This window comes from Zeugodacus cucurbitae, chromosome 3 (genome assembly GCF_028554725.1).
Source record: "Zeugodacus cucurbitae isolate PBARC_wt_2022May chromosome 3, idZeuCucr1.2, whole genome shotgun sequence".
NCBI lineage: Eukaryota > Metazoa > Arthropoda > Insecta > Diptera > Tephritidae > Zeugodacus > Zeugodacus cucurbitae.
In genome coordinates, this window is record NC_071668.1 from 68,083,603 (window position 1) to 68,108,430 (window position 24,828).

Here is a 24,828-nt window from a genome sequence, read left to right on the forward strand (position 1 = left end):
AGGAGCTTGAAATCCTGAAAAAAATAAGAATTTTTGCCATTTTTATGTCTCAGACTTCCATATTTCAAAGTCACACTATCCTTTACTGGTTTTCCATACCGTAATAAGATAATCAGAATAACATTAGAACCGTTATAACGGTATATCACGAGCATGCGACGCTTGAGAATGCACCACATTAAATTTACTTTCATATTTGTATTTCTGTAACTCTATCATCAATCGACCGATTTTTAAGATTGTGGTAATTTTGGAAAGGTAATAAAATGCAGATCTTATTATGGTATGGAAACCAAATAGTGTGGCTTTGAAATATGGAGACATAAAAATGGCAAAAATTCTTATTTTTTCAGGATTTCAAGCTCCTTGCGCAACCTCTAAACCTTTTTTGATTGACCCAAAACTTTGTATATACTAGTTTTTGGGCTATTCGCATATTTCTAGGGGGTGCCATCGAGAATCGGAATACTTTGGAAAATAAGGGCCACCCTAATGGACACGTGCAGACTTGACCTTAAATCACAAAAAAATAAATTGAAACCATATTACGACTGTGTATCTTTCCTAATAACAATAGAGCTTCTTTAAGTGATCAACATTGAGACTTTTTGTTATAACCAATATAATAAACTATAACCGTAACTGAACCAACAAAATCAAATTTAACGTTATAGTATAGGCTAAAGGAGAAATGTATATCCCTCCAATATTTTACATATAACTGTTTACTATGTTAAAAAAGGCACTTATGTATATTGAATTGAATCTCTATGATTCTCTGTAAAGGCGTTCTAATATAATTGTCATTAATCATTCGGTAGTTGTTAATATGAAGGTTGAAAGAAATGAAACGATCATAATTTAGACAGCTAATTCGATAAATTATTAATTAGATTACATCATAAATGGAGTCAGTTCAATTCCAGGTGAACCCATCCTTAGTAATATTGGTACGTCTGTAGAATTGAATAGGTATTCTGAGGAGTGGATCAAGATAGATGACGACCAACTTACTTACTTAAAAATGGGTTTTAAAAGAATACCCGCTATGTGTATCGGATGTATACCGAATTAAATTCTCTCATTAAGTGTAAAAATAAGTTTGAAGTCGACTGCTTTAGCTGAACTTTCCCTTATTTTATGACACTTTTTATTGATATTTAAAAATCTTAAGTCTTTGACTACAACAGCAATTACTATATTCTAAATATATATAATACTCTAAATATGAAAAATTCCACCATTTCACTCCACAGGCTCCGCCAGCTCCATGGAGCACACGCACGATCCGCCAACATCGCTACTCGCCACCGTACTACTCTTACATGGCGAATCGTATGAATGGAATTCGGGCAATCCATATGATGGTTCGGAGTTAGCGGCGCATGGTAATATCGTCGTAGTGACGATTAACTTTCGGCTCGGCATATTTGGTTTCCTCAAAACGGGCGGGAAAGAGAGCGCGCAGGGAAATTTCGGGTTAATGGATCTCGTAGCTGGTTTACATTGGCTGAAAGAGAATCTACCCGCTTTCGGCGGTGATCCACAGCGCATAACATTGCTCGGACATAGCACAGGCGCAGCGTTAGCCAATATATTGATGGTGTCGCCTGTGGCTAGCGGTATGTATACAAAATGGCGTCGAAATGTTTGCGTATGAAAAATAAATAAAATAATCTCATTTCTAGATCTTGTACAGCGCGCTGTGTTGGTTAGTGGCTCTGCGCTCTCACCGTGGGCCATACAAAAGAATCCGTTGTTCGTAAAGCGCCGCGTTGCCGAACAGACTGGTTGTCATGGCGATATGTTGTACGATGATTTGGCACCGTGTCTGCGCACGAAGACGGTGGCTGAATTGTTAGCCGTGAAAATCGATCATCCACGGTGGGTTTGATGATTGCTATTGAAAATATAGATATTTTTTTGAATTAAAAAATGTTTGTATTTTAGATTTTTGAGTGGCTTTGCGCCTTTCATCGATGGCACAGTCATATCGCCGAATACCGATCCAATTGGAGAATTATCGTTACCTTTAGGTTCTGCTATTGTTAGGTAACTAATACATATAGTAAATTTTTAATAGGGTGGTTCACAAGTTATTTGGAAAAATAAAAATATTAAATTTATAATTAAATGCTGGAGAAATAATTAAAATTTTTAATAATGATACGAAAATTATTTGAAAAAATTGTAAATATGAAAATCGGTTTTAATTTTCATTTAGAGAGATTACATTAATTTTGTAATATTATTTAATAAAATGAAATTAAATATTTGAAAATTTTCGAAGTTGAATTAACTTCGAAATTTTGTAGAAAATTAAATTAAAATTTTTAAAATCTTCGAAAAACGAACAAAAGTTTCGAAAAAAATAATTTCAATTTGAATTAACTTCGAAAGTTTGTCGAAAATAAGATTACAAGTTTTAAAAATTTCGAAATTTACGAAAAGTTAATTTCGAATTTTAATCAACTTCGAAAATTTGTAAAAAACTAAAATTAAGAGTTTAAAATTTTCGAAATATGAACAAAATTTTCGAAAAAATAATTTCGAATTTGAATTAATTTCGAAACATTGTATAAAATGAAATTAAAGGTTTGAAAATGTTTGAAGTACTAGCGAAAAATTAATTTCGAATTTGAATTAACTTCGAAACATTGTATAAAATGAAATTGAAAGTTTTAAAATTTTCGAAAAATTAATTTCGAATTTGAATTAACTTCGAAATTTTGTAGAAAACAAACTTTAATTAAAAGTTTTATAATTTTCGAAATAGGAACGAAATTTTCGAATTTGAATTAATTTCGAAACATTGCATAAAATGAAATTTAAGGTTTGAAAATGTTTGAAGTACTAAAAAAAATTAATTTCGAATTTGAATTAACTTCGAAAGTCTGTAGAAAATTAGATTAAAAGTTTTAAAATTTTCGAAATACGAACGAAATTTTCGGAAAATAATTTCGAATTTGAATTAACTTCGAAAATTTGTAGAAAACTAAAATTAAAAGTTTTATAATTTTCGAAACACGATCGAAAAATTAATTTCGAATTTGAATTACTTTCGAAATTTTGTATAGAAAATAAAAAGAGGATTTAATATTTTCGAAGTACTATCGAAAAATTTATTTCTAGTTTAAATTAATTTTGAAAGTTTGTATAAAATGAAATGAAAGGTTTTAAGATTTTCGAAGTACGATCGAAAAATTAATTTTGAATTTGTACCATATTTTCGATTTCGACTTATTCGAACTTAATTACAGGTTTTTAATAAAAATATTTAAATATTCATAACTGCTCGCCATACCTGAGACTATATAATATTCAATTCATTTTATACAATTTTCTAAAATTAAAAATGTAAATTCATATCAAAATTTTGAAACGCAACTTCGCTTTTACAAAATTTGAAAATATTTTTTAAGTATTTTTTATTTCAAACCACCCTAGCGTTTATATAAATTATTTTTTTATTATTTAAAATCTTTTTTTTTATATTTTAAAAATTATTGAATTTTATTACTTCTTCCACTCCACCAATAGTACATCAGGAATTGAATTTGCAAACTTTCCAAAACGCGACCTCATTTTTTGCCTTACCTCAGTGGAATCGTATCTGGATTTGAGTGCACAAGATTTGGAATTTGGTTTTAACGAAACACGACGTGATCGTATACTAAGAACATTTGTTCGTAATAATTTTCATTATCATTTAAATGAAATATTTGCTGTGTTAAAGGTGAGTTTGCACAAAAAAAAAACATTAAAAATAAATTTAGTACGAAAATGTCGTATTTTTCGATAATTTCGTATTTTTGAAAATCATTAAAATTATTATTTCTTTGTATTCACTTGTTTACAGAATGAATATACCGATTGGGAAAAGGCTATACGCAGTCCCCTGAGCTCACGTGATGCTACTCTCTCCTTTTTGAGTGATGGGCACACTGCAGCAGCGCTGATCAAACTAGGTTATATGCATAGTTTACGTGGTGGTCGCAGTTATTTTATACATTTTAAGCATAGAACAGTCGAAGAGGAGTATCCGCAGGTGGGTGGTCATTAAGTCAGCAAAATATATGTATATCTGTGGTTATGGTGGAAAATAGAATAAAATTTAGTTTGAGATGAAAGACTACTTAGCACGTCTTTCATATCAAACTAAATTTTTTTCTATTTTTCATCATAACTACATAGATACAAGATAATGCAAAGATACGGCATAACTGATGTTATCTGTTGCTTAGATTGTTACTTTCAATATTTTTAATTTAAAAAAATCAAATTTTTAACTTTCAAATATATTTACAACTTTAGTTTTCGATTTCACCACAATTCCACTTATTGCATTTTTCATGTTAACCTTAAAATATTGTATTATAATCTATTTTATTTCTAAATAAGACATTTTTTATCTCTTCGTTAGCGAACCGGTTCCGTTCGTGGTGAAGATGTGCCTTTTTGGTTAGGATTACCCATTTCACCACTATTCCCGCACAACTATACAACTCAGGAGAAACAGATTAGTCGCCTTATGCTGCGCTATCTCGCGAATTTTGCGAAAACGGGGTGAGCATGCTGATAATTAAATAAAATAGAAAATTTACAATGTTTTAATACACATATGTATATATATATACGATCAATATAGTGGTCTATGATTCACAAATGCTAAAATCAATTTCATTTTAGTAAAAATTATTTATTTAAAAATAATTTAAAAATAATTTTTACATAGACAGTGAACACATTGAAAGCAAATAGGGTTACCAAGTATCTGAAAAATTTAAATATTTTTAATAATTTGAGGTTATATTTTTGTATAGGCAAGTTTTAATGAAAATAATATAAACAATATTATAATAAATAAAAAATTAAAGAAATTATAAAAAAAAACAACAGGGTTACCGTTGTCTAGTAAAAGTGCATTCCTCTATGATTCAATTCTTAACTCAATTCAATTTAATTTTAAGAAAAATTATTTATTGGAAAATAATATTTGCTTTTTTACATAAACAGTGAACAAATTTGATTATTATTGTTACCAACTGTCTAAAAAATATAATCTATAATATATTTAATAATTTGAGGTTATATTTTTATTTTGATTGAGTTATAATGAAAATAATAAAATTAATAATAACAAATAAGGAAAGGCTAAGTTCGGGTGTAACCGAAAATTTTATACTCTCGCAATTTATTGAAGAAATTTTATTAAGATAACAAATTTACCCAAAGTTTAATAGAATAGCGAAAATCATCATATATACATAGATATGAGAGCTGAGGTAATTCCTGAACCGATTTCATTCAATTTCACCAGCAAGGTGCACTATATCCAATACTATACGCTCACTTAATTTTGCTAAGATATATCACATATTAACCAATACATATATTCGGAATAAAGCCCAACGAGTTTTTGAAAAACCTATAATTATGTATATGGGAGCTAGGAGATGCTATGACCCGATTTTAATAATTTTTGGAACAGAGACACACCATTGGAAGGAAACAATTTCCTCTGAATTACATTAAATTATCTGAGAGATTTACCCATATTTTCGGTTAAAATTTAACCTATGGCCCTGAGTTCAACATGTTCGTTATCTGGGGCCTTGAAAAGTTAAAATCCGTTTTCGACAATTTTTTCAAAAGTGATGCCACAGATCATATACACTATTTGTGTAAAGTTTTATTCCGCTAACTTCATTAGTTTCTTATGTTTACATTATAAAGTGAAGGAATAAGATGGAATTCAAAATTGAGTTATAAGGAAAGTAGTCGTGAACCGATTTCGCTCATTTTTTAACCGTGTTGTCAGGGTGTCAAGAAAATATTATATACCGATTTTCATTGAAATCTGTCGAGTAGTTCCTGAGATATGGTTTTTGACCTATAAGTGGGCGATGCCACACCCATTTTACATTTTGTAAAAAAATCTGAATGAAGCTTCCTTCTGCTATTTCTTCTGTAAAATTTAGTGTATCTGACGGTTTTCGTTAGTGAGGCAACCCACTTTTAGTAATTTTCAACCTAACTTTCGTATGGGAGGTGGGCGTGGTTATTATCCGATTTCTTTCATTTTTGAACTGTATAAGTAAATTGCTAAAAGAAACAATTGCAGAAAGGTTGGTTTATATAGCTTTATTGGTTTGCGGGTTATATACAAAAAACCTATTTGGGGGTCACGCCCACTTTTCAAAAACAATTACATCCCTCCCTAATGCGATCCTATGTTCCAAATTTTATTTTCATAACTTTATTTATTGCTTAGTTATGACACTTTATGTGTTTTCGGTTTTCGTCATTTTGTGGGCGTGGCAGTGGTCCGATTTTGCCCATTATCTAAAGCAACCTCCTCAGGGTGCCAAGTAATATGTGTTCCAAGTTTCATTAAGATATCTTAATTTTTACTCAAGTTATCGCTTGCACGGACAGACGGACGGACAGACATCCGGATTTCAAATCCACTCGTCATCCTGATCATTTATAACGGGTGATTTTTTTGAGGTTAGGATTTTCATGCATTAGTATTTGACAGATCACGTGGGATTTCAGACATGGTGTCAAAGAGAAAGATGCTCAGTATGCTTTGACATTTCATCATGAATAGACTTACTAACGAGCAACGCTTGCAAATCATTGAATTTTATTACCAAAATCAGTGTTCGGTTCGAAATGTGAAAATCCGCTTTTTTATCGACAAATTTTGTTCAGCGATGAGGCTCATTTCTGGTTGAATGGCTACGTAAATAAGCAAAATTGCCGCATTTGGGGTGAAGAGCAACCAGAAGCCGTTCAGGAACTGCCCATGCATCCCGAAAAATGCACTGTTTGGTGTGGTTTGTACGCTGGTGGAATCATTGGACCGTATTTTTTCAAAGATGCTGTTGGACGCAACGTTACGGTGAATGGCGATCGCTATCGTTCGATGCTAACAAACTTTTTGTTGCCAAAAATGGAAGAACTGAACTTGGTTGACATGTGGTTTCAACAAGATGGCGCTACATGCCACACAGCTCGCGATTCTATGGCCATTTTGAGGGAAAACTTCGGAGAACAATTCATCTCAAGAAATGGACCCGTAAGTTGGCCACCAAGATCATGCGATTTAACGCCTTTAGACTATTTTTTGTGGGGCTACGTCAAGTCTAAAGTCTACAGAAATAAGCCAGCAACTATTCCAGCTTTGGAAGACAACATTTCCGAAGAAATTCGGGCTATTCCGGCCGAAATGCTCGAAAAAGTTGCCCAAAATTGGACTTTCCGAATGGACCACCTAAGACGCAGCCGCGGTCAACATTTAAATGAAATTATCTTCAAAAAGTAAATGTCATGAACCAATCTAACGTTTCAAATAAAGAACCGTTGAGATTTTGCGTTTTTTTTTTTTAAAAAGTTATCAAGCTCTTAAAAAATCACCCTTTATATACATATATAACCCCATTTCTAGCTCTTTTATTTCTTGGTAACACAAACAACCGTTATGTGAACAAAACTATTATGCTCTGTGCAACATGTTGCGAGAGTATAAAAACCTGATTTTAGAAAAATTAAAAAAACACAAAGCCAGGGTTATCGTTGTCTAAAAAAAGTTAAAAAATTTAATTTATAACTAGATTTTTATTTTTTGTAATTTCTTTCAATTATTTTCTTTTTTAATTTATCACATAAAAAAATTCTCTCGTCTCAACGAAGTAACACTGTATAAAATTCCTACAATATCGCTCATACGCCATGTAACTGCAATTTGATCTCACATATATGTATATTACTCATACGCCACGTGTACACAACACTAACTTCTTTGTCGCCCTTTCAGCAATCCAAATCATTCAGGTTTAGACACACCATCCATAGCGGCATCAGTTGCATCAAGATCAACGGGTTACAATGCCGCCACACAACAACTCGATCATGGCAAAGTGAAACGCGCCTCACTCAAAACACTAAACGCCGTCAATAAGTTCTTCAATCTCACCATACCACATCAACTGAGTCTGCAACATGCCAATTTGGTGGACACGAGTAGTGGCACGATCAATTTGGCGCTCATCTACAATCAGCGACGTAGCGGTGCGATGCGTGAACGACGCGCTTACTATAAACGACATATGCACAACAACAACAACAACAACAATAATAATAACAACAACAACGAATCGAATGAATTACTGAATGCTGCTTTGAGATTTGTCGCCGATGAACCGAGCCTGGGTCATGGTGAACATTTGCCCTTTTGGGATGCCTACGATGTGGTGAATCAACTCTACTTGGAATTGGGTAAGTCGCATATTAATGGCTGTACAACTGTACTTTCGCTATATTTCTTTAATATACTCTTAGGTAATAAAGCGGAGGTGCAGAGTCATTATCGCGGTCATAAATTGTCAATGTGGTTGAATTTGATACCACAATTGCACAAGCATTCCAATATCAATGATCAGTCCATGCGCCATCATCAGTTCCCGGATGATAATAGTAATCGTGATTTGTACGAAGGTCGGTAAAACAAGCATCGTTTGTGTAAATAATTTACTAAAAGTAAATAAAATCCCTCTCCCACGCAGGTGTCGTACGCCCACAAATGCAAACGAAACCGGCCGATGATGAGGATACTGTCGTGGTGAAGACGCCAAAATCCACCACAGCCACCAAAGCTGTGAGTAATAACACGAAGGCTGGTGTTAATACATTGATTGGCGCTACAACAACAGGTAATATTGTGAAGTTGTCTTTCAAGAACAGGTTATACGGGTTTCAGTGTGAGAGGTCCTAAGGAATATTTCTCAGTGACTCTGAATTTAGCATAAATACACCTTTTAGGACCCTTTGGGACAAAATAGACCAAACCTTCTACTACTAACGCTTGTTTTTGTACTCGTTCACCCATTTGCTTAAATTATTGGTTTCCATAGACCCAAAAAACACGATCATAATGGAATCCCATGCCTCAGAGCCATCACAGGATGTATTTCACTACATGATTAAAGACAAACTACCAAGATAATCGAGTTTACGTCATCGAAAGGGACTTAGTTAGATATATGTTTATACCGATTTGGTCCAAAAAAACGAACGGCGAAATCACTCTCTTCAGCGCTACCATGAAATTCAAGAAAACCTTTTAGAAAGATAGATAGATAGTTAGCGGATCTAGAACCACAAAAAGCTCTAATTTTTTTTTAAATAGGTAAAAATGTTGTTGTAGAAATAATAATAATAATCAATCCTTGAGTTGATACCGTTCGGTTCGGTTTATTTGAAATTTAACTCCTCCTGTAAATCTGTTGTACTTGAGCGGAAATTTTTGTAGACGGTTCTGTTTGATTAAAACCTTCGTAGGAAGCTCCAAAGGACGGTCTTCTCTTCTCCGGAAAAATCTCAAATTTCTCGAGTGAAATCTTCATTTATATGAAAATTTGTAGGAATCACCGGTTCTTCTTAACCGGAACGGACCCGGATTTTATTTTATTTGGAGAATATTTTATGCCGATCCAATGAGGGTTAGATTATCGTAATGGCGGGAAAAATCCCATTGAGTTCCGTTAATGTAAACCCTGCTGTTGTGGCAATTCATTCTGGATGTTGGAGAAGGTAAAACTCCTAAAGGGTAATCCATTTCGATGTTTCCTACTTTTTAAAGAAAAAAACTGAGAAAATTCAAATTTAGTGGGGAATGTTTACTATCAATCGAAATAACATTCTTTGGCATTTATTTTTTCAAGATTATATCTTTGAAATGTTGGCCGCAGCTACGTCTCAGAAGGTCCTTCCGTTAAGTTCAATTTTCGATTACTCGTTCGAGCATTTACGAAGCGGGATAGTCCGCATAGACTTTAGACTTTACATATCCCCGCAGCAAAAAGCCTAACGGTATGATATCACAGGTTCATTGGTAGCCAGTCGACCGGCCTAAAACGTGAAATTTCCTGCGCACCGAAATGTTCTCTCAGTAAATCCATTGATTGCGATGTGTGGGAAGTGGCGCCGTCTTGTTGAAACCACCGGTCCACAAACCACACCGAACCTTTTTTTCTGGTTGAAATTGCAGCTCTTGGTTGCTCTTCGTCCCAAATGAGGCAATTTTGATTTTTTACAGACCCATTGAGCCAGAAATGGGCCTCATCGCTGAAGAAAATTTGGTTCGAAATCGTCGGATCTTCTTAAAACTTTGCAAGAGCCCATAGAGCGAAGTGATGTCGCTTGTGTGGGTCGAGCGGCTTCAGTTCTCGCACCAAGTCGTTCTATACGTCAGTCCGAGTGGCTGCTAACGGCTCCGAATCGACTACGGCTGCTTTATTTTCTTAACTGTGTGTTAACGACTCACGCGTGATCTATCAAAACCAGACTATTGAAAAAAGTATTTCTACTTGGACCACACGTTACATATCCAGACACCACAATATACAAAACACATGTCCTACATGCAGGGGGTCCCCGCATAATACTAACCACACCTTTCCATGCCCAATGAACCCCACTCATCTAACACCGCTCGCCCTATGGTCCGACCCTATTGAATTAGCTCGTTTAATGGTCCTCCTGTTAGATAATTGTTAGGTTAGGTTAGGTTATGTTAGGTACGAAGGCTGTTTCCCTGTAAAGGAGGAAACCCACTTAGACTATCGAGAGCAGTCCTTTGTGATGCCGTAAAAATTCAACCCCCCCACTTATTTATGAAACGACAAAGCGCTTGGAACCTACCACAAATCTGCAGAGGTTTTTAACTTCTGTGTCCGCTAATTCGCGGTGGTGCCCAAAAAAGTGAGATCCAAGGATTTTTTGTCTAGATCTCGCAAAGGCGGGACATTCCAAAAGGAAATACTGGGAGGATTCTACCTCACCTTCTTCTAGGCAGCTTTTGCAGCTAGCATCCGATAAAATTCTTAATTTGACCGCGTGAGTCCCAATGGGACAATGGCCAGTTAGAACACCTATAACTTGGGAAAGATTGATCTTGTTTAGGACAAAGAGTTCCCTTGACTTGTTGATTGTTACAACAAAAACAAAAAAAGTATTCAAAACTTATGCCAACCACTAATTTTCACCCACTTACTCACAGAATGCAACCCTGATGGCACAATATATGCGAATATTGGTGACAGCGCATCCACACAACAACCGACAGCAACAGATAATCGCTCAGTGCTGGATAATGGTGGTCAACAAAAAGACCTGGCCACCGCCTCCACAGGACTAATCGGCAATTTGGAAATGTTTCGACGACTTAGCGGCAAACAATTCCCCAGCTACACCACAGCTCTAATTGCCACCGTCGCCGTTGGTATTTTCCTACTCACGCTCAACATACTCATCTTCGCGGGCATTTATCATCAACGTGAAAAGCGTGCACGTGACGCAAAAACCAAAGAGGAACTACAAGACACAAACGAACCGGGCAAAACTGCCAGCATACTGAAACTGAATGCGCTGGCCGACGACGAGGGCAGCTTGCATTTTGATGCGCTCACCAGCGGCAAGAGCACGGTGCTGTTCGGCGAATACAACTACTACGATGAGAAGCCGAAATGCGGTAAGGATGAGAAGCTGCTCGTCGACTTGCCGTCCACACAAACAACCGCACATATGGAATTGAATTGGCCCAGCAGCTCGAGCAGCACATTGGACTTGCTAAAGACGAAGCATCACAGCGCACACGATGCGCCCAGCTACAGTGGCAGCAAGGATGCGGCGGTTGATATGCAACACTTGCCAGCCATTAGCAATATCGAAATGGCCACATACGGCACACAAATGCCACTGGCACCCGGTATAGCGGTGCTCGAATCAGCGTTGCTGCCGAGCCGACGTAGCTCATTTATGGCCAGCGGCAGTCAAACGTCAATGCAATTTGATTATGCTGTACAATCGTCCGATCAGTTGTCGTTTAAGGAAATCGAGAATGCTGTCAAAGTGTCCACCGATGAGATTGTCAATGATTTGGATGATGATGATATACCAGAACCGCCACCGCCACCAAGATCATTTCAAAGCGCACATCTGCAGCAGCAACAACAACAACAAGGTGGCATCTTGCGTTCGTCGGGCTCAAATACGGTTTCGTCGACGAGCGGCAAGAAACGTGTACATATACAAGAGATTTCGGTTTAGTCTTACTCAACTACGAATACTTATGTAGGATATGCATACAATTACTAATGAATACTATAATGAATATCGTACAATGTACTAGCTATTCCACATACACATACGAATTGGTTTTCCGCTTTCCTTTGCGTTAGTTTAGAAATTCATTATTTTTTACTTAATTTTTTTTTAACATTTTACCGTTATCTTAGCAAACAAATAGTTCCACCATGCATGTAGTTACTGCAACTACAACATGATTTATGCTAATTATAATTAGATTAGACATTTTCAAAATGTTTTACCTTGATTTTTGCTCCGCTTTTTGGTGGCGCCCACAATATGACTAACTGGCTTCTTATTTAGCGTATAAAACCTAGCATATTCTGCTGTAAATTATATTATATTTACGTATTATATATATATATATTATATTTAGGAAAATTTCAGATACAATACGTAGATTTGTGCGTATTAAAATAAATATAAAAATTAAATAAAAAAATAATTATTTATTGTATAATATATTGTATGGTGACTATATGAATGTAAAATGTAATGTAAGAATCAAATTCTTTTTTAGTACTAATAAATTTATATTTATTGTTGGACAAAATGCAAAGGTTTTATTTTTTTTAGTGAAAAAAGTAAAAAAACAAAACAAGTGAGGAAAGGTGAAAAAAACTAAGTTCGGCTGCAACCGAACATTTTATACTCTCGCAATTTATTGATGAAATGTTCAGAGGTTGTTCGTTGTGGAACTTGGAAGGTTTAGTCGGAAAATTGTAAAATTCCAAAAAGTGACTTTTTTCAATACATTTTTTTTTTCAATCTATCTATAAAAAAAAACAATTCGGAAAAGTCGGAAATTGGCAAGTGGCAACAGAGAATTCGGAATTGCAAATGAACGGTCACATCTACAATGAAGCATTGAAATTCATATGCCATCACCAAATCGTCAAATTAGAGATGTACTGAATCGTGCATACGACAGAATAACTTTGGAACAACAAGTATAAAGAGCAGCAAAAGACGACCTATGATGAATTGATTAAGGCTGTCCATGATGGAAATGGTGGACTTTTATTTCTTGATACGCACGGTGGAACTGGGAATCCTGATTGATTCTGATATCATTGATTTTGGCATTACGTTGGCTCTCGCATCTACTGGAATTGCAGCAACGCTACTTGAAGTTAGAAGAACGGCACATTCGACATTGTAGCTTCAGTTAAACATGCAAATCTATGAAACATCTATGAGAAGAGCGAAATTTTCTAGAAGCACTTGACAGAACAATGAAAGATCTGTGGAATAATAATCGTCGCTTTGGTGGCGTAATGATATTGTTATTGGCAAACACATTCTGTTATTTCGAAATCAATCGAATTCATCGTACTTGTGGCGGCACGCGAAAACCATATGATTGGCCATGAATATGCGGGTGTTCCTGCAACAGGAAAGCACCGCAGAAGATTTGCAAAGAACTAGGCAAATTCTGGTTAATACTTCTAATAGTTTGAAATCAATCCGAACATTAGCCAAATTTATCGTAACTACGATTGGTTGAGTGCACGCAGATTTTTAAATGCCAAAAATACCGATGTCGATGATTTAATCTATACGACTTAAAGTCAACTTCCGAGAGATTTGTGCTCATACACATCGATCGATCATGTTGAAAATGTAGACGAAGCTGTGAATTATCCAGTGAAATTTCTAAATTCTTTGTCATTATAATGCTTTGTCATTTATTATGCTTCGCAATCTTCAAGCAGCTATCGAATAATGTAATAGTTGCAAGAATTTTTTAAGGGGACTTACAAGGGGGCAGAATGCTTGATTCCACGAATTTCTTTGAGTTCCAACGATTTGCCATTTCAGTTCAAACGTATTGAGTTTCCAACGAGACTTGCATTTGGGATGACAATCAACAGGTCTCAAAGACAGTCGCTGGAGGTGTGTTGCATAAATTTCATTCACGAGTTGAAAAACCATCTTCTCTGTACATTTACGCACCGGAACAGAAAACAAAAAATGTTGTTTATTAAGCTGAGTTACATTGAAAAAGAAATTTAGAAAAATCGCAAATAAATGTTTTCCAACACTATACAAATTCAACTTTGTTTTCAAAACAAATAATTTCACGCAGTGCAACGACTGCGGAGTCAGCTAGTACAATATATGAGGGTTGAGGTAATTCCGAAACGATTTCACATATTTTTACCACTGAGCTAGTTCTTTTCGGATGCGACTCTGCCGTCGATGGGAGGAGTGTGTCTTCACCTCGCCGACAGCGTAAAGTACCTAGGTGTTGCCTTGAACAGAAAGCTTTATTGGAAAGCCAACATTGCGGAAAGTGCAAAAAAGGCATCGGTTGACCTGTATTGTTGTAGGGGAACCATTGGTTGTAGATGGGGCCTCTCACCAAAAGTAGTTCTTTGGCTATAGTCAAACCTATGTTTGACGGGATTCACGTATGGTGGGAAGCGCTTGAAAAGACTTCACTAGCTAAGAAGCTAGTGGGTGTGCAACGGGCGCCGCTCATAGCCATGTGCGGTGCGCTACGGATCACATCGACTTTGGTACTGAATTCCCTACTTCATATAACACCCGTGGACATAGCCGGAAGGTGTATGGCCGCGAAAACCACTATCAGGCTGAGGGAGGCTGGGTATATAACAGAGTGTGCGCCTGGGCACTCTAGTATCCTCAAGCGATTCGACTTCATTCCGAGGCTACTGGACTACCATCATGTCGACGAGCCCTACCCTGGCGGTCTATTCTCTGCTCTCATACCTTCAAGAGAGGGTTGGGTGGGTAGAAGTCGCTGGAGGAGAGGCGCGGTAAGTTTCTTCTTTCTTAATGGATGGGTCGAAGTTAGCGGAGAAAGTTGGAGGAGGAGTTTATTGTCCGCAACTTCTCATTAACTTCAGCTTCAGACTTCCGGACCATTGTAGCGTGTTTCAAGCGGAAGTCGTGGCCATAAAGGTTGCAGCAGATTCACTGCTGCGGAGTGCAGCGGCTTTCAGAAAGGTGACGATCCACTCTGATAGTTGGGCGGCAATATTTGCCTTAAGTTCAATGACTGTGCGCTCCAGGCTGGTAAAGGATTGTCAGTCCTCGCTATCAGTTGCATCGGAGCACTTTGCTATCATACTAGTTTGGGTGCCTGGCCACAGTGGAATCGCAGGAAACTACAAGGCTGATGAGCTTGCTAGGCTAGGTACTTCTGTTGCACTTACAGTGGAATGGGAACAAACAGGAGCGCCGCTGTCCTGTTGCAACTTGCTTCTGGAATGAATGTCCCATTGGGACTCACGCGGTCAAATTAAAAATTTTACCGGATGCTAGCTGCAAAAGCTGCCTAGAAGAAGGTGCGGTATAATCCTCCCAGCATTTCCTTTTGGAATGTTCCGCCTTTGCGAGATCTAGACAAAAAATCCTTGGATCTCACTTTTTTGGGCACCCCCACGAATTAGCGGATACAGAAGTTAAAAACCTCTGCAGATATGTGGTAGGTTCCAAGGTCTTTGTCGATTCATAAATAAGTGAGGAGGTTGAATTTTTACGGCATTACGAAGGACTGCTCTCGATAGTCGTAAGTGGGTTTCCCCCTTTATAGGGAAACAGCCTTCGTACCTCACCTAACCACCAAGGTACACTATATCCAGACTATACGCTCACTTTATTTTGCTAAGATATCTCACATATTAACCGATACATCTATGCGTATTTTCGAAGTAACCAATAATTAGGTATATGGGAGCTAGGGGATGTTATGACCCGATTTTAGCCATTTTTTGTACAGAGACACATTAACATATCTGAGAGATTTACCGTTATTTTCGGTGAAAAATTCCCTTAGGCATTGAGTTCTTCATGTTCGATTCGATTGTTAGAAGTACTGAGGTCCTCATATTCGATATATAGGGTCTGGAAAATTTATTGACCGATTACGACGATTTTTAGAAGGGCGATGCCAGTCTTTAAATACAATATTTCTGCAAAGTTCTGTTCCGATATCTTCACTTGTATTAACTTTAATTTTTTTATGGCAGAGTTATAGCTTTTTATATTGTAAAGTAAACTATTCAGAGTTCTGGTATATGGGAAGTAGGCGTGGTTGTGAAGCGATTTGTCCTATTTTCACAACATATCATTGGGATGTAAGGAAACTATTACAAACCGAATTTCATTGAAATCGGTCGAGTAGTTCCTGAGAAATGGTTTTTGACTCATAAGTGTGCGACGCCACACCCATTTTCCATTTTTTTTATAAGTCTAAGTGCATCTTCCTTCTGCCATTTCTTCTGTAAAATTTAGTGTGTAACAGATACAATGATATTATTCGTAATTCTCAACATAATGAATGCACATCTAACTACAAAAACACTTCACAAATAATTAAACTTAAAAATTAAATTTTTTTCACTTCTGGCTTTCACTACACAAAGCAAGTAAAATCTAAAAAGGATTTCCTATTAACTTCTATAATATAAGAATTGAAATTTTTTTTGTTTTATATTCAACTTCTTTTTTTATTAATGCTAAATTTACAAAATAGCTTATTCAAACTTAAATATATTGCATTATTATAAAAAACTGGTATGCATATCAACTAGCAAATATACATATTTTCCATACAAATGTATACTATTTTTGTACACTTGCATACCTAGCATTATTATTAGTTTTTAAAATAAGAAGCTCACTGCACAAAGTACAGTTTTACTAAGTATATTTTTAAAACATATTTGCGTTTCAAACTTAAGATTTTTTATTTTAAAAAAGTCCAAACACTTTTGTTTTACACACTACAAGATGTTGTTGTTGTAGTAGCAGTAAATAGTTACTTATAATTTGGAGAATCGGAGGACACAAACTACAGCATACTCGAAGTCAGTAGCTAACTTAGCGATATACTATTTGTTTTTGGCTTGCGTTTCTTAGTTGGCGTTGTAAACAAATCTTCAAATTCTTCCGTTTTAATTTGTGTTGCATTTAATAATTCACCATTTATTTTCTTCGTTTTACTTTTCACTGTAGCTTTTTCTTTTACAATCTGGACTTCTTCCACACTATCGTTATGTTTACGTTTCTTCTTGTCTGATGAAGGCTCTTTTTTAATAGTCGTCGGTTCATTAAATGACACATTACTTTCGCTGGCCTTTCGCTTTCTTTTGCTGGCATGAAGTTTATCTTTTTTCTTGTTTGCTTTTGATGGCGTGCCATCATCTTCCGAAGCATGATCTTTTTTTATTAAAGTAACTAACTCGTCAAGTTCCTGATTATCACGCACTTCAATGCCGGAATCAATGTTGCTTTCCGCACTTTCAGGTTCAACTTTGATAAATTTATGCTGCAAATTTTAAATACATAATTAATATAGATAGATACTAAGAGTTGTAACAACAGCTTTTCCACTTACCGTAATTTTATCACCTTTAGCTGTCACAAGATCGCCTTCAATGTATGGAAATACATTTTGCAAATTGAAATTTTTTATCCGAAATTGTACAGTATCATCCATTTTAAACTCTTCCTTATTGATTTTTGCTGCAAACCGAATGCTCACGTTGAAAACTCTGTAAATGATTACGCCGATATGATGATTACCAATATGCTTGACCACACCGCTCAGTACCGCACCAGCGACGGGACAAAACACAAAGCAATCGGCATTCACGTCAACATGTATACGTGGATCATCTGCTCTTAATGCAGCTGCGGTGCTCAACAATTTGATACACTTTATGTCCAACACGATCCCCTCTAGACTGGCATCATAGTAGCCAACTTTCCGACGCATTATATGAGCACTGAGCGCATGTTGAAAATCGGCCAGGCAATACGGCCCTAATGATACATGTAAATTGGAATTTATTTTACGCACACAGGAACCTTCTTGTTTCGTATAGGATTCCAACTCTTTTATTGTGTATTTCACATATTCTTGCAGTCTTTTTGCCATTTTTATTTCATTAAATTCACACTAAATTAGAAATATTAGACACAAGCACATTGAAATTAATTCCAACTAAATTCCAACCTCGTTAAATGTCAAATCGAACTATTGTTGCACTGAACGTGCACTCATAAGTGAATAATACACTGAACATACTGGGAAGTATTTAAAATTTGTTTTATATTATTTCACAATATGAGCTACTGTGTTTTTTTTATTTTTATTATTATATTGAATAAATATATAACAATTGTAGCATTTCAAAATTTATATAATCGTGTCAGAAACTATTGGAAACTATATAAATATACTTAAGTGGCAACATTGCGGCGAATCCACAAACCATATAACAGCTGACTGCTGATGAACCTGTAATTTGTAAATTGCTTATGTTTGCGAAACTTTTTATTTTTTTGTGTAATAAAACAGTTTTCAAACAAAAAAGTAAAAGTTGTGTATTCAAATAAATTCGCAACGTGTTCGATAAGTACAATCGTTGGAAATTTGCAAATTTTTTTAACAACAAAACTAACACCATAACTTATTATAGCTACATATATCAATGGTTTATCATATGTGAAAATGTTTATCTTTATTTAAAAAAGAAAGCAAAGCCAAATGAAATATATATGTATTTAAGTATTTAACTAAGCAGATTTGATACAGTTGGATTAAGCACATCGTTAACTAATAATGGTATCGATAGGGCATAAACGTTTGATAATTTTGTTTGCATTATGTGTGGTACTCTTGATCCTACGACATCTGTTCATCAAGGGTTTTATCTACGTTGTAAGTAAGCATCAAACTATTAATAATTTATCTGAGCAACTTAAAAATAGTATTTCTACCTCTTAAAACCCTATAGCCAGAGCCTGCGTCAGAGCCAGCACGCTTACCCGGAATGCCCGTGTTGGTGACAGTGTTCTATGAAGCATTATGTAGTGATTCAAAGCATTTCATAATCAAACAATTATTGCCGGCTTATAAACAAGCTGCGCCACTCATGGCAGTTGAATTGGTGCCCTATGGCAAAGCACAAACATATAAACTTTCAGATGGCACATATCGTTTTGAGTGCCAACATGGCAATGTCGAATGCGAAGCTAACATGTATCATTCCTGTATAATTGAGAGCGTTGAAATTGAACTTCGCCTCAATATGATTGCGTGTATGATACATGATAATCGAAATCCCAAAGAAGCTATGCTAAAGGTATGTAACTCATATCCACTCTTGTAATTAACTGTAAATTATTTATATTTTGCATTTGTATATAGCTTTATTAGTACAAGTGCAGTTAAGTGCTTTGTGTATTTATAAGAAGACATGCAATTATATTGACATAAGATAAAACAATGCATGTCATTTATTTGCATGATCACTGCCAACTGCACTATTATTATATTTCTTAATACACTTGACGTATGCAAACGCATACAAGTATATTTTTGCTTTGTATATATATGTGTTTATCTGCGACTACTAATCTATAAATCGAATTTATTTATTATTTCCTTATAGTGTGCCCGCCAATATGGTATTACAAATACTGATTTCATACAAAAATGCATGAGCAGTGGTCATGCTGCAGAATTACTAAAGATTAACGGTGAGGCCACACATGCATTACGTCCGCCAGTTAGTTTTATACCCACTATCACACTGGATGGTAATCAACATGGACAGCCAGCCATTTTAAAAGACTTGTTGGGTGAAGTATGCAAAATATTTGGCGATACAGAGAGAGCCGCAGAATATTGCACGCCATAGAATAAATATTGGAAGTTTGCCAAATGAAATAGTAGCTATGTAATTTCAACGCAACACGTATGAACAAAAGCATTTTTTAATACTTATCATTTTAAATTTTTACGCTAAAATTCTATATATGTGAATTTGATAAATTTAAGCTAAAAATGTCAAAAATCAATTATGTATAATGCACAAAGGGTAAACTATATATTAAAAAAAAAAAACACTTTCACATGAGATTACTCTTAAACGTGGTGTATGTAAAAACTAAGCAAAAATTGTATTAATATTCACATATATGTACAAAGATTTGCTTGTCAAATCTCTAAATAAACCGCATTTTGTCTGTTGCAATGAGCAAACTTAAAACAAGAAGTCAAAAAATTCACTTCAAAATAAATTATAGTTGCAACTATGAAATCTACTGCTGATATGCAGCACTTATTTCGTATGAAATTGTTACATTTAAGCTAAAAATGTATGTACTGTGTATTTACAAATCATTTATAAACAACAAAGTGTAAACAACTTTCAAATGATATTACTCTTAAATGTGGTGGATATAAAAATAAAAATGTTAATACAAATGTCTTCATAGATAGATGTACAAACTTTTGCTTGTCAAATGGTTACTAAAACACAATTTGTCTGATGTAATGAAAGAATTTTAAAATACATATATGTACATGTGAAAATTTCCATTTCAAAAGAGTAGCAGGTAACCTATGTATTTTGCTGATGTAATGGAAGAGATTTGAAATATATGTAAGTGAAATCTTCAATTTTAAACGATTTTTTGTGGTCGCTATGGTATGAAAATAGTAGTATTTATGGCACGAAACTTCGCTATTGTATGTGACCGGTTGTTTAGTCACTGGTGTCCTCTCCCCCTTATTATTTAACTTCTATATTTCGAAACTCCCTCAACCACCACAATGAGTATCAGTTACCTCTTACGCTGATGACTGTACGATATTGACGTCGGGCAATGAAATCGATGACATGCGTTCGAGAGAAAACAGATACCTCCGACTTTTCTCGCTTCTGCTAGTATCCTAACACTCTCCTACAGTCTAGACCTGAACATTTCAGTAGATGGCATTAAAACTCCGACAGTCAATAACCCCAAATTTTGGGTGTCACATTGGATAGCCTGTACACCTTCACTCCCCACACTACCGCGATTGTAACCAAAGCACAGAGCCACAACAAGTCTCTAGCCGGCAGTAGCTGGGGTAAAGACAAAGGAACGTTGTTGGCAACTTACCGGCCAATCGGTCAGCCGGTCCTTAACTACGCAGCCCCAATATAGTCGCCAGGACGCAGATGGGAAAGCTTCAGTCTTGTCAAAATACCGCCCTCCGAACAGCCACAGGTTGCCACTTGATGTCTCCGGTCGAGCACCTTCACAATGAGGCCCGTATGCCATCTGTTAAGGAGCATAGCATAATGCTTAAGAAGCAGTTTCTGTTGGGATGCTTCCGTAGAAATCACCGGTCAACTACAGTTACCTGCTGAAATACCTCGACGACTTCAAAGACTATACCGACAGGACTTCGGACGCGACTAACTATAGACAAGCATTGAACGCCATTCACAGAAGAGCTATTTACACCTTCATTGACTCCCTTCCCGTGAATGGCGTACTTGGAGAAACAACACCCACCGTTGCAGACAAAAAGCTCGAGTTGCCTCGCAAAACTAGAGTGACCCGTGCTCAACTTCGTTCTGGATATTATAGCAGACCAAACTTCTGCATGCAAAGAGTCCCCGCATGACACTGACCACCTCTTTGCATGCCCCATTAACCCTACTCATCTGACACCCCTTTCCCTTAGGTCCGACCCCATTGAAACAGCTCGTTTCCTGGGCCTCCCGTTAGATGACAATTAGGCTAGGCTTGAATGTTTCAGGCAGGCCTGTGTAACCGCTACAACAACAACAACCGGTTGCTTTGTATTGCTTGCGGTGGCGCGTATATATGTATATTAAACCTAAACTGAAGTGCGTAGTTTTATTATACTGCACCTACGAATACCTAAAAGTACACAATATTACATGACACACACTACACTTTTTAAGTACACACTTTATTTGCAATTATAAAAGCGTCGCAAGTTCTTTATACGTTGTTATTGCATTTTTACAAAAGTACAAGTACTTTAACGTATACATATATACGCGCATTTACATAAACTATAAATCTATAACACGAAACACAACGATTTCAATACACTTTCATAACAAATGTAAAAAAGTAAACGCCGAATTTTCACTAACTAATAAGAATCTCATTTTGCGTAATTTTAATATTTATGTTTTCATCGAGTACACACGCTTTATCCAACGACGCTGCAGTGGCGTTGCTATCTGTTAGCACCAAAGCAAAACGCTTCATAAGACAACTATTTGCATCGCATAGGCTTAGCGCAAGATCCAACTTAACTTCTTCTTCGGCCGGCAATAAAGCTGCATTGCGTTCGAGTTGCAAGTTAAGCGCGCCATTAGTTATTTGTCCCGAAGTCGCTGACGGTTGCAAGCCCGGTGTGACACTCTTAAGTGTCCAACGTTGTGGTGCCGCCTCTGTGAACTTCAATTCGTTACTCAAACTGATATTTACACGCAACTTCAATTGTACGCAAGAGCGTAATGGCACGCTTTTGAGCAGTTTTAAGCCGCGGCTGAGCGCTGAATCAGTTTCCGTGTCATTACTGGCAGCGGCGATTGCATTGAAGTCCAACTTGAAAGATTTCGCTGTAAGCGTTTTCATATCTACCAATTGTATGCGGTGGTTATTAGTGTCGGCAACATAAAGCAATTGACCGCTGGCGTCGAAGCACAAGCCAGCAGGTTCATTGAATTGTAACAGTGCGCCATTCTCGTCCTTAATCAACAGCGTTTCTATGCAACTTGTGGCGGTGTCTATTACTTTAATTTTGTGATTATAGGTGTCGGCGACAAAAATTTTATCTGTCGCACTGTTGTAGGCGACCGCAAGTGGATGCTGTAGTTTTGCGTTGTACTGTTTGCCATCGACGTCACCGAAAGCAAATAAATTCTGAAATGCAAAGCAGAAATTAGTATAATTTTTTAATAAATTAAATACATTTTCACTTACTAATGGATTTCGGTCACCGCCCACAACCGGCATTACTTTGCCGTCCACCATTGACACTTTACGTATACTGGAACTCTCACTGTCCGCAATATAGAGAAAATTCTTACCCAAAGCCAAACCTGAGGGTTGTGCGAATGCTGCATTTTGTGGATATGAATTATTGCGATTCTCCTCCATGCCATTACCGATAATTGCTACACATGAACGTTGATCTAATTGCCGATATTTCCACCAAATGATACCCTCGGGAAAGTAACCCCAAATTTGGTGTGTGCCTGCCATAGCCACTAGTACAATTGCTTTTTCAGGCACAATACGTTCATCCAAATGAAATGACATATCCATGTCGCGCATTCTGAACGCAGCTATGTCCCAAGGCGAAGAGATAGCTTGTAGTGGTCCCAATTTGCCGCCTACACGATCATTACCCTGTTGACCAGTACCGGCTAGTGTTTCGACACGACACGCGCTCAAAGTTATTTGTCGCAAGGCATGATTCTCGGTATCGGCGACAATTAAAACATCATCATCAAGAAAATCCAGACCTTGTGGTGAGTTAAAGCGTGCTGTCGTAAAATCGCCATCAACAAAACCAGGCGTACTGCCACCAATACGTTGACGCACGACACCTTCGCTATCAAATATTAAAACACGATGATTGCCCGCGTCAGCAACGGCAAATTGTCCATTCTCGCTACGTGCAATTTTTGCGGGGAAACGAAGGTTCGACGCTGGCATAGCATCAGTAGACAATTTGAGTGGCAACGCCGAGTTATCTATTTCACCTTTTGCTTTGTAATGACGTAACGCCTGTTCGGTGAAGCTTTGCAGAAATGCACCATGTCCTTCACCCATTAGTAACAACATGGGCGCACCGCTTGGACTCAACACTAGCAATGATGGCCAACAGCGTATACCGATGGCGCGCCATAATGTCATGCGTGCATCGTTTACAATAGGATGTGTAATGCCGTAACGTTGTACAGCAGACAATATGTTGGCGCCATCTTTTTCATTCTCAAATTTCGGACTATGCACACCGATCACAACTAAACCACTTTCTGGTGGATAGAGTTCTTCGAGCGCATGCAGCTCTGGTAAAATATGCATACAATTGATGCAACAGTAGGTGAAGAAATCTAGCACAACCAGCTTGCCATGCAGCGACTTCAAAGGTAACGGCCGTGTAACATTGAACCAATCAAGATCTATGTATGTTATGTTCACAAATTTAGTAACTTTATATACACATTGCAAAAGAAAAATTTATGTAAAACCTGCTTGAAATTCGATCTTCATGTTCTTCACTGGTGCCAGCGCTGTGTCTGCATCCCAACGACACAGGAAATCAGCGAATACTTTAGCTTTCTCTGTGCCATCTTTGGCAAGGCGATAACGCCCTTGCAACTCCTCAGTAGTATATGCAAGTATATCCATAGGGTCTAAAGGTTCCGTATCCATTATAGCACCACGCAGCTGCCTTTGAAATATGCCAAAAAAACTAATGCAGCCGCCTAAGTATCGCTTTATTGGGGAAGCAATTTTGTTTATTACAAAATATGAAACACTGTACGAAAATATAGTAAAATTTAGTAAATTTAGGCGATGATGAAAGTCAGCAGTTGAATATTGCCACACCCGAGAACTTTTTATTAGGCGAAATACTGCAGTAGACGGTAAAGGGTAATTTGACTGCACTGCACTCCGGCAACTCTGTTGAATTAGGGAATAGTATGTGAAACTTGCAACACTTTTCTATGTCAAAAAATTAGCGGCGGAAATCGTTGCAAAAATTGTGAAGCGGAAAAGAAGTGCGTAGAAATTAAGGAAAATTGTTAAATTCATTTAATACAAAATGTTGTAAATATACAAATACATATCGAATACAAAAGTAAA

The 24,828-nt window shown here is 36.6% G+C and overlaps 4 protein-coding genes across 11 annotated transcripts in view; 2 read left to right on the forward strand and 2 right to left on the reverse strand.

Annotated features, from left to right (window-relative positions):
- LOC105214733 (uncharacterized) overlaps positions 1–12,613 on the forward strand; it is a 130,513-nt gene extending 117,900 nt beyond the window's left edge. For all 7 annotated transcript variants that reach the window (XM_054228229.1, XM_054228223.1, XM_054228225.1 and 4 more), the window contains 10 exons: positions 1,257–1,622; positions 1,689–1,884; positions 1,951–2,052; positions 3,541–3,736; positions 3,860–4,048; positions 4,424–4,566; positions 7,823–8,283; positions 8,347–8,502; positions 8,571–8,717; positions 11,066–12,613. In XM_054228229.1, coding sequence (XP_054084204.1) covers positions 1,257–1,622; positions 1,689–1,884; positions 1,951–2,052; positions 3,541–3,736; positions 3,860–4,048; positions 4,424–4,566; positions 7,823–8,283; positions 8,347–8,502; positions 8,571–8,717; positions 11,066–12,114 — 3,005 coding nt within the window. In that variant the 3' untranslated portion in view covers positions 12,115–12,613. The remainder of the gene's footprint in view (positions 1–1,256; positions 1,623–1,688; positions 1,885–1,950; positions 2,053–3,540; positions 3,737–3,859; positions 4,049–4,423; positions 4,567–7,822; positions 8,284–8,346; positions 8,503–8,570; positions 8,718–11,065) is intronic.
- A 4,216-nt stretch (positions 12,614–16,829) lies between these two features.
- LOC105214692 (DNA-directed RNA polymerase I subunit RPA43) lies at positions 16,830–18,177 on the reverse strand. The gene is made up of 2 exons (XM_011188251.3): positions 17,522–18,177; positions 16,830–17,452 (listed from the first exon to the last, which is right to left on the reverse strand). Exons 1-2 carry the CDS (start codon positions 18,062–18,064, stop codon positions 17,000–17,002), a joined length of 996 nt encoding a protein of 331 aa, XP_011186553.2. The 5' UTR covers positions 18,065–18,177; the 3' UTR covers positions 16,830–16,999.
- A 221-nt stretch (positions 18,178–18,398) lies between these two features.
- LOC105214693 (gamma-interferon-inducible lysosomal thiol reductase) lies at positions 18,399–20,603 on the forward strand. Of its 2 annotated transcripts, none has more exons than XM_011188253.3 (3): positions 18,399–18,850; positions 18,927–19,274; positions 19,584–20,603. In XM_011188253.3, exons 1-3 carry the CDS (start codon positions 18,752–18,754, stop codon positions 19,830–19,832), a joined length of 696 nt encoding a protein of 231 aa, XP_011186555.1. In that variant the 5' UTR covers positions 18,399–18,751; the 3' UTR covers positions 19,833–20,603. The 2 variants fall into 2 exon arrangements, with proteins under 2 accessions (XP_011186555.1, XP_028897774.1); XM_029041941.2 differs by having other exon boundaries at positions 18,714–18,854.
- A 1,280-nt stretch (positions 20,604–21,883) lies between these two features.
- Positions 21,884–24,569, reverse strand: LOC105214694 (NHL repeat-containing protein 2). Its single transcript, XM_011188254.3, has 3 exons — positions 24,210–24,569; positions 22,933–24,140; positions 21,884–22,872 (listed from the first exon to the last, which is right to left on the reverse strand). The coding sequence occupies exons 1-3, from the start codon at positions 24,391–24,393 to the stop codon at positions 22,090–22,092; spliced, it is 2,175 nt and encodes a 724-aa protein (XP_011186556.2). The 5' UTR covers positions 24,394–24,569; the 3' UTR covers positions 21,884–22,089.
- Between the last annotated feature and the right edge of the window lie 259 nt (positions 24,570–24,828).

Bases quoted from the DNA above. Each gene is read 5' to 3' on its own strand.
- LOC105214692 (XM_011188251.3), bottom strand. From the start codon at position 18,064: ATGGCAAAAAGACTGCAAGAATATGTGAAATACACAATAAAAGAGTTG. The intron at 17,453-17,521 runs GTAAGTGGAAAA...TAAAATTTGCAG, and splicing joins CTAAAGGTGATAAAATTACG to CATAAATTTATCAAAGTTGA.
- LOC105214693 (XM_011188253.3), top strand. From the start codon at position 18,752: ATGGTATCGATAGGGCATAAACGTTTGATAATTTTGTTTGCATTATGT. The intron at 18,851-18,926 runs GTAAGTAAGCAT...AAAACCCTATAG, and splicing joins TCAAGGGTTTTATCTACGTT to CCAGAGCCTGCGTCAGAGCC. The intron at 19,275-19,583 runs GTATGTAACTCA...ATTTCCTTATAG, and splicing joins CCAAAGAAGCTATGCTAAAG to TGTGCCCGCCAATATGGTAT.
- LOC105214694 (XM_011188254.3), bottom strand. From the start codon at position 24,393: ATGGATACGGAACCTTTAGACCCTATGGATATACTTGCATATACTACT. The intron at 24,141-24,209 runs GTTTTACATAAA...TAACATACATAG, and splicing joins GAAGATCGAATTTCAAGCAG to ATCTTGATTGGTTCAATGTT. The intron at 22,873-22,932 runs GTAAGTGAAAAT...TTTGCATTTCAG, and splicing joins GCGGTGACCGAAATCCATTA to AATTTATTTGCTTTCGGTGA.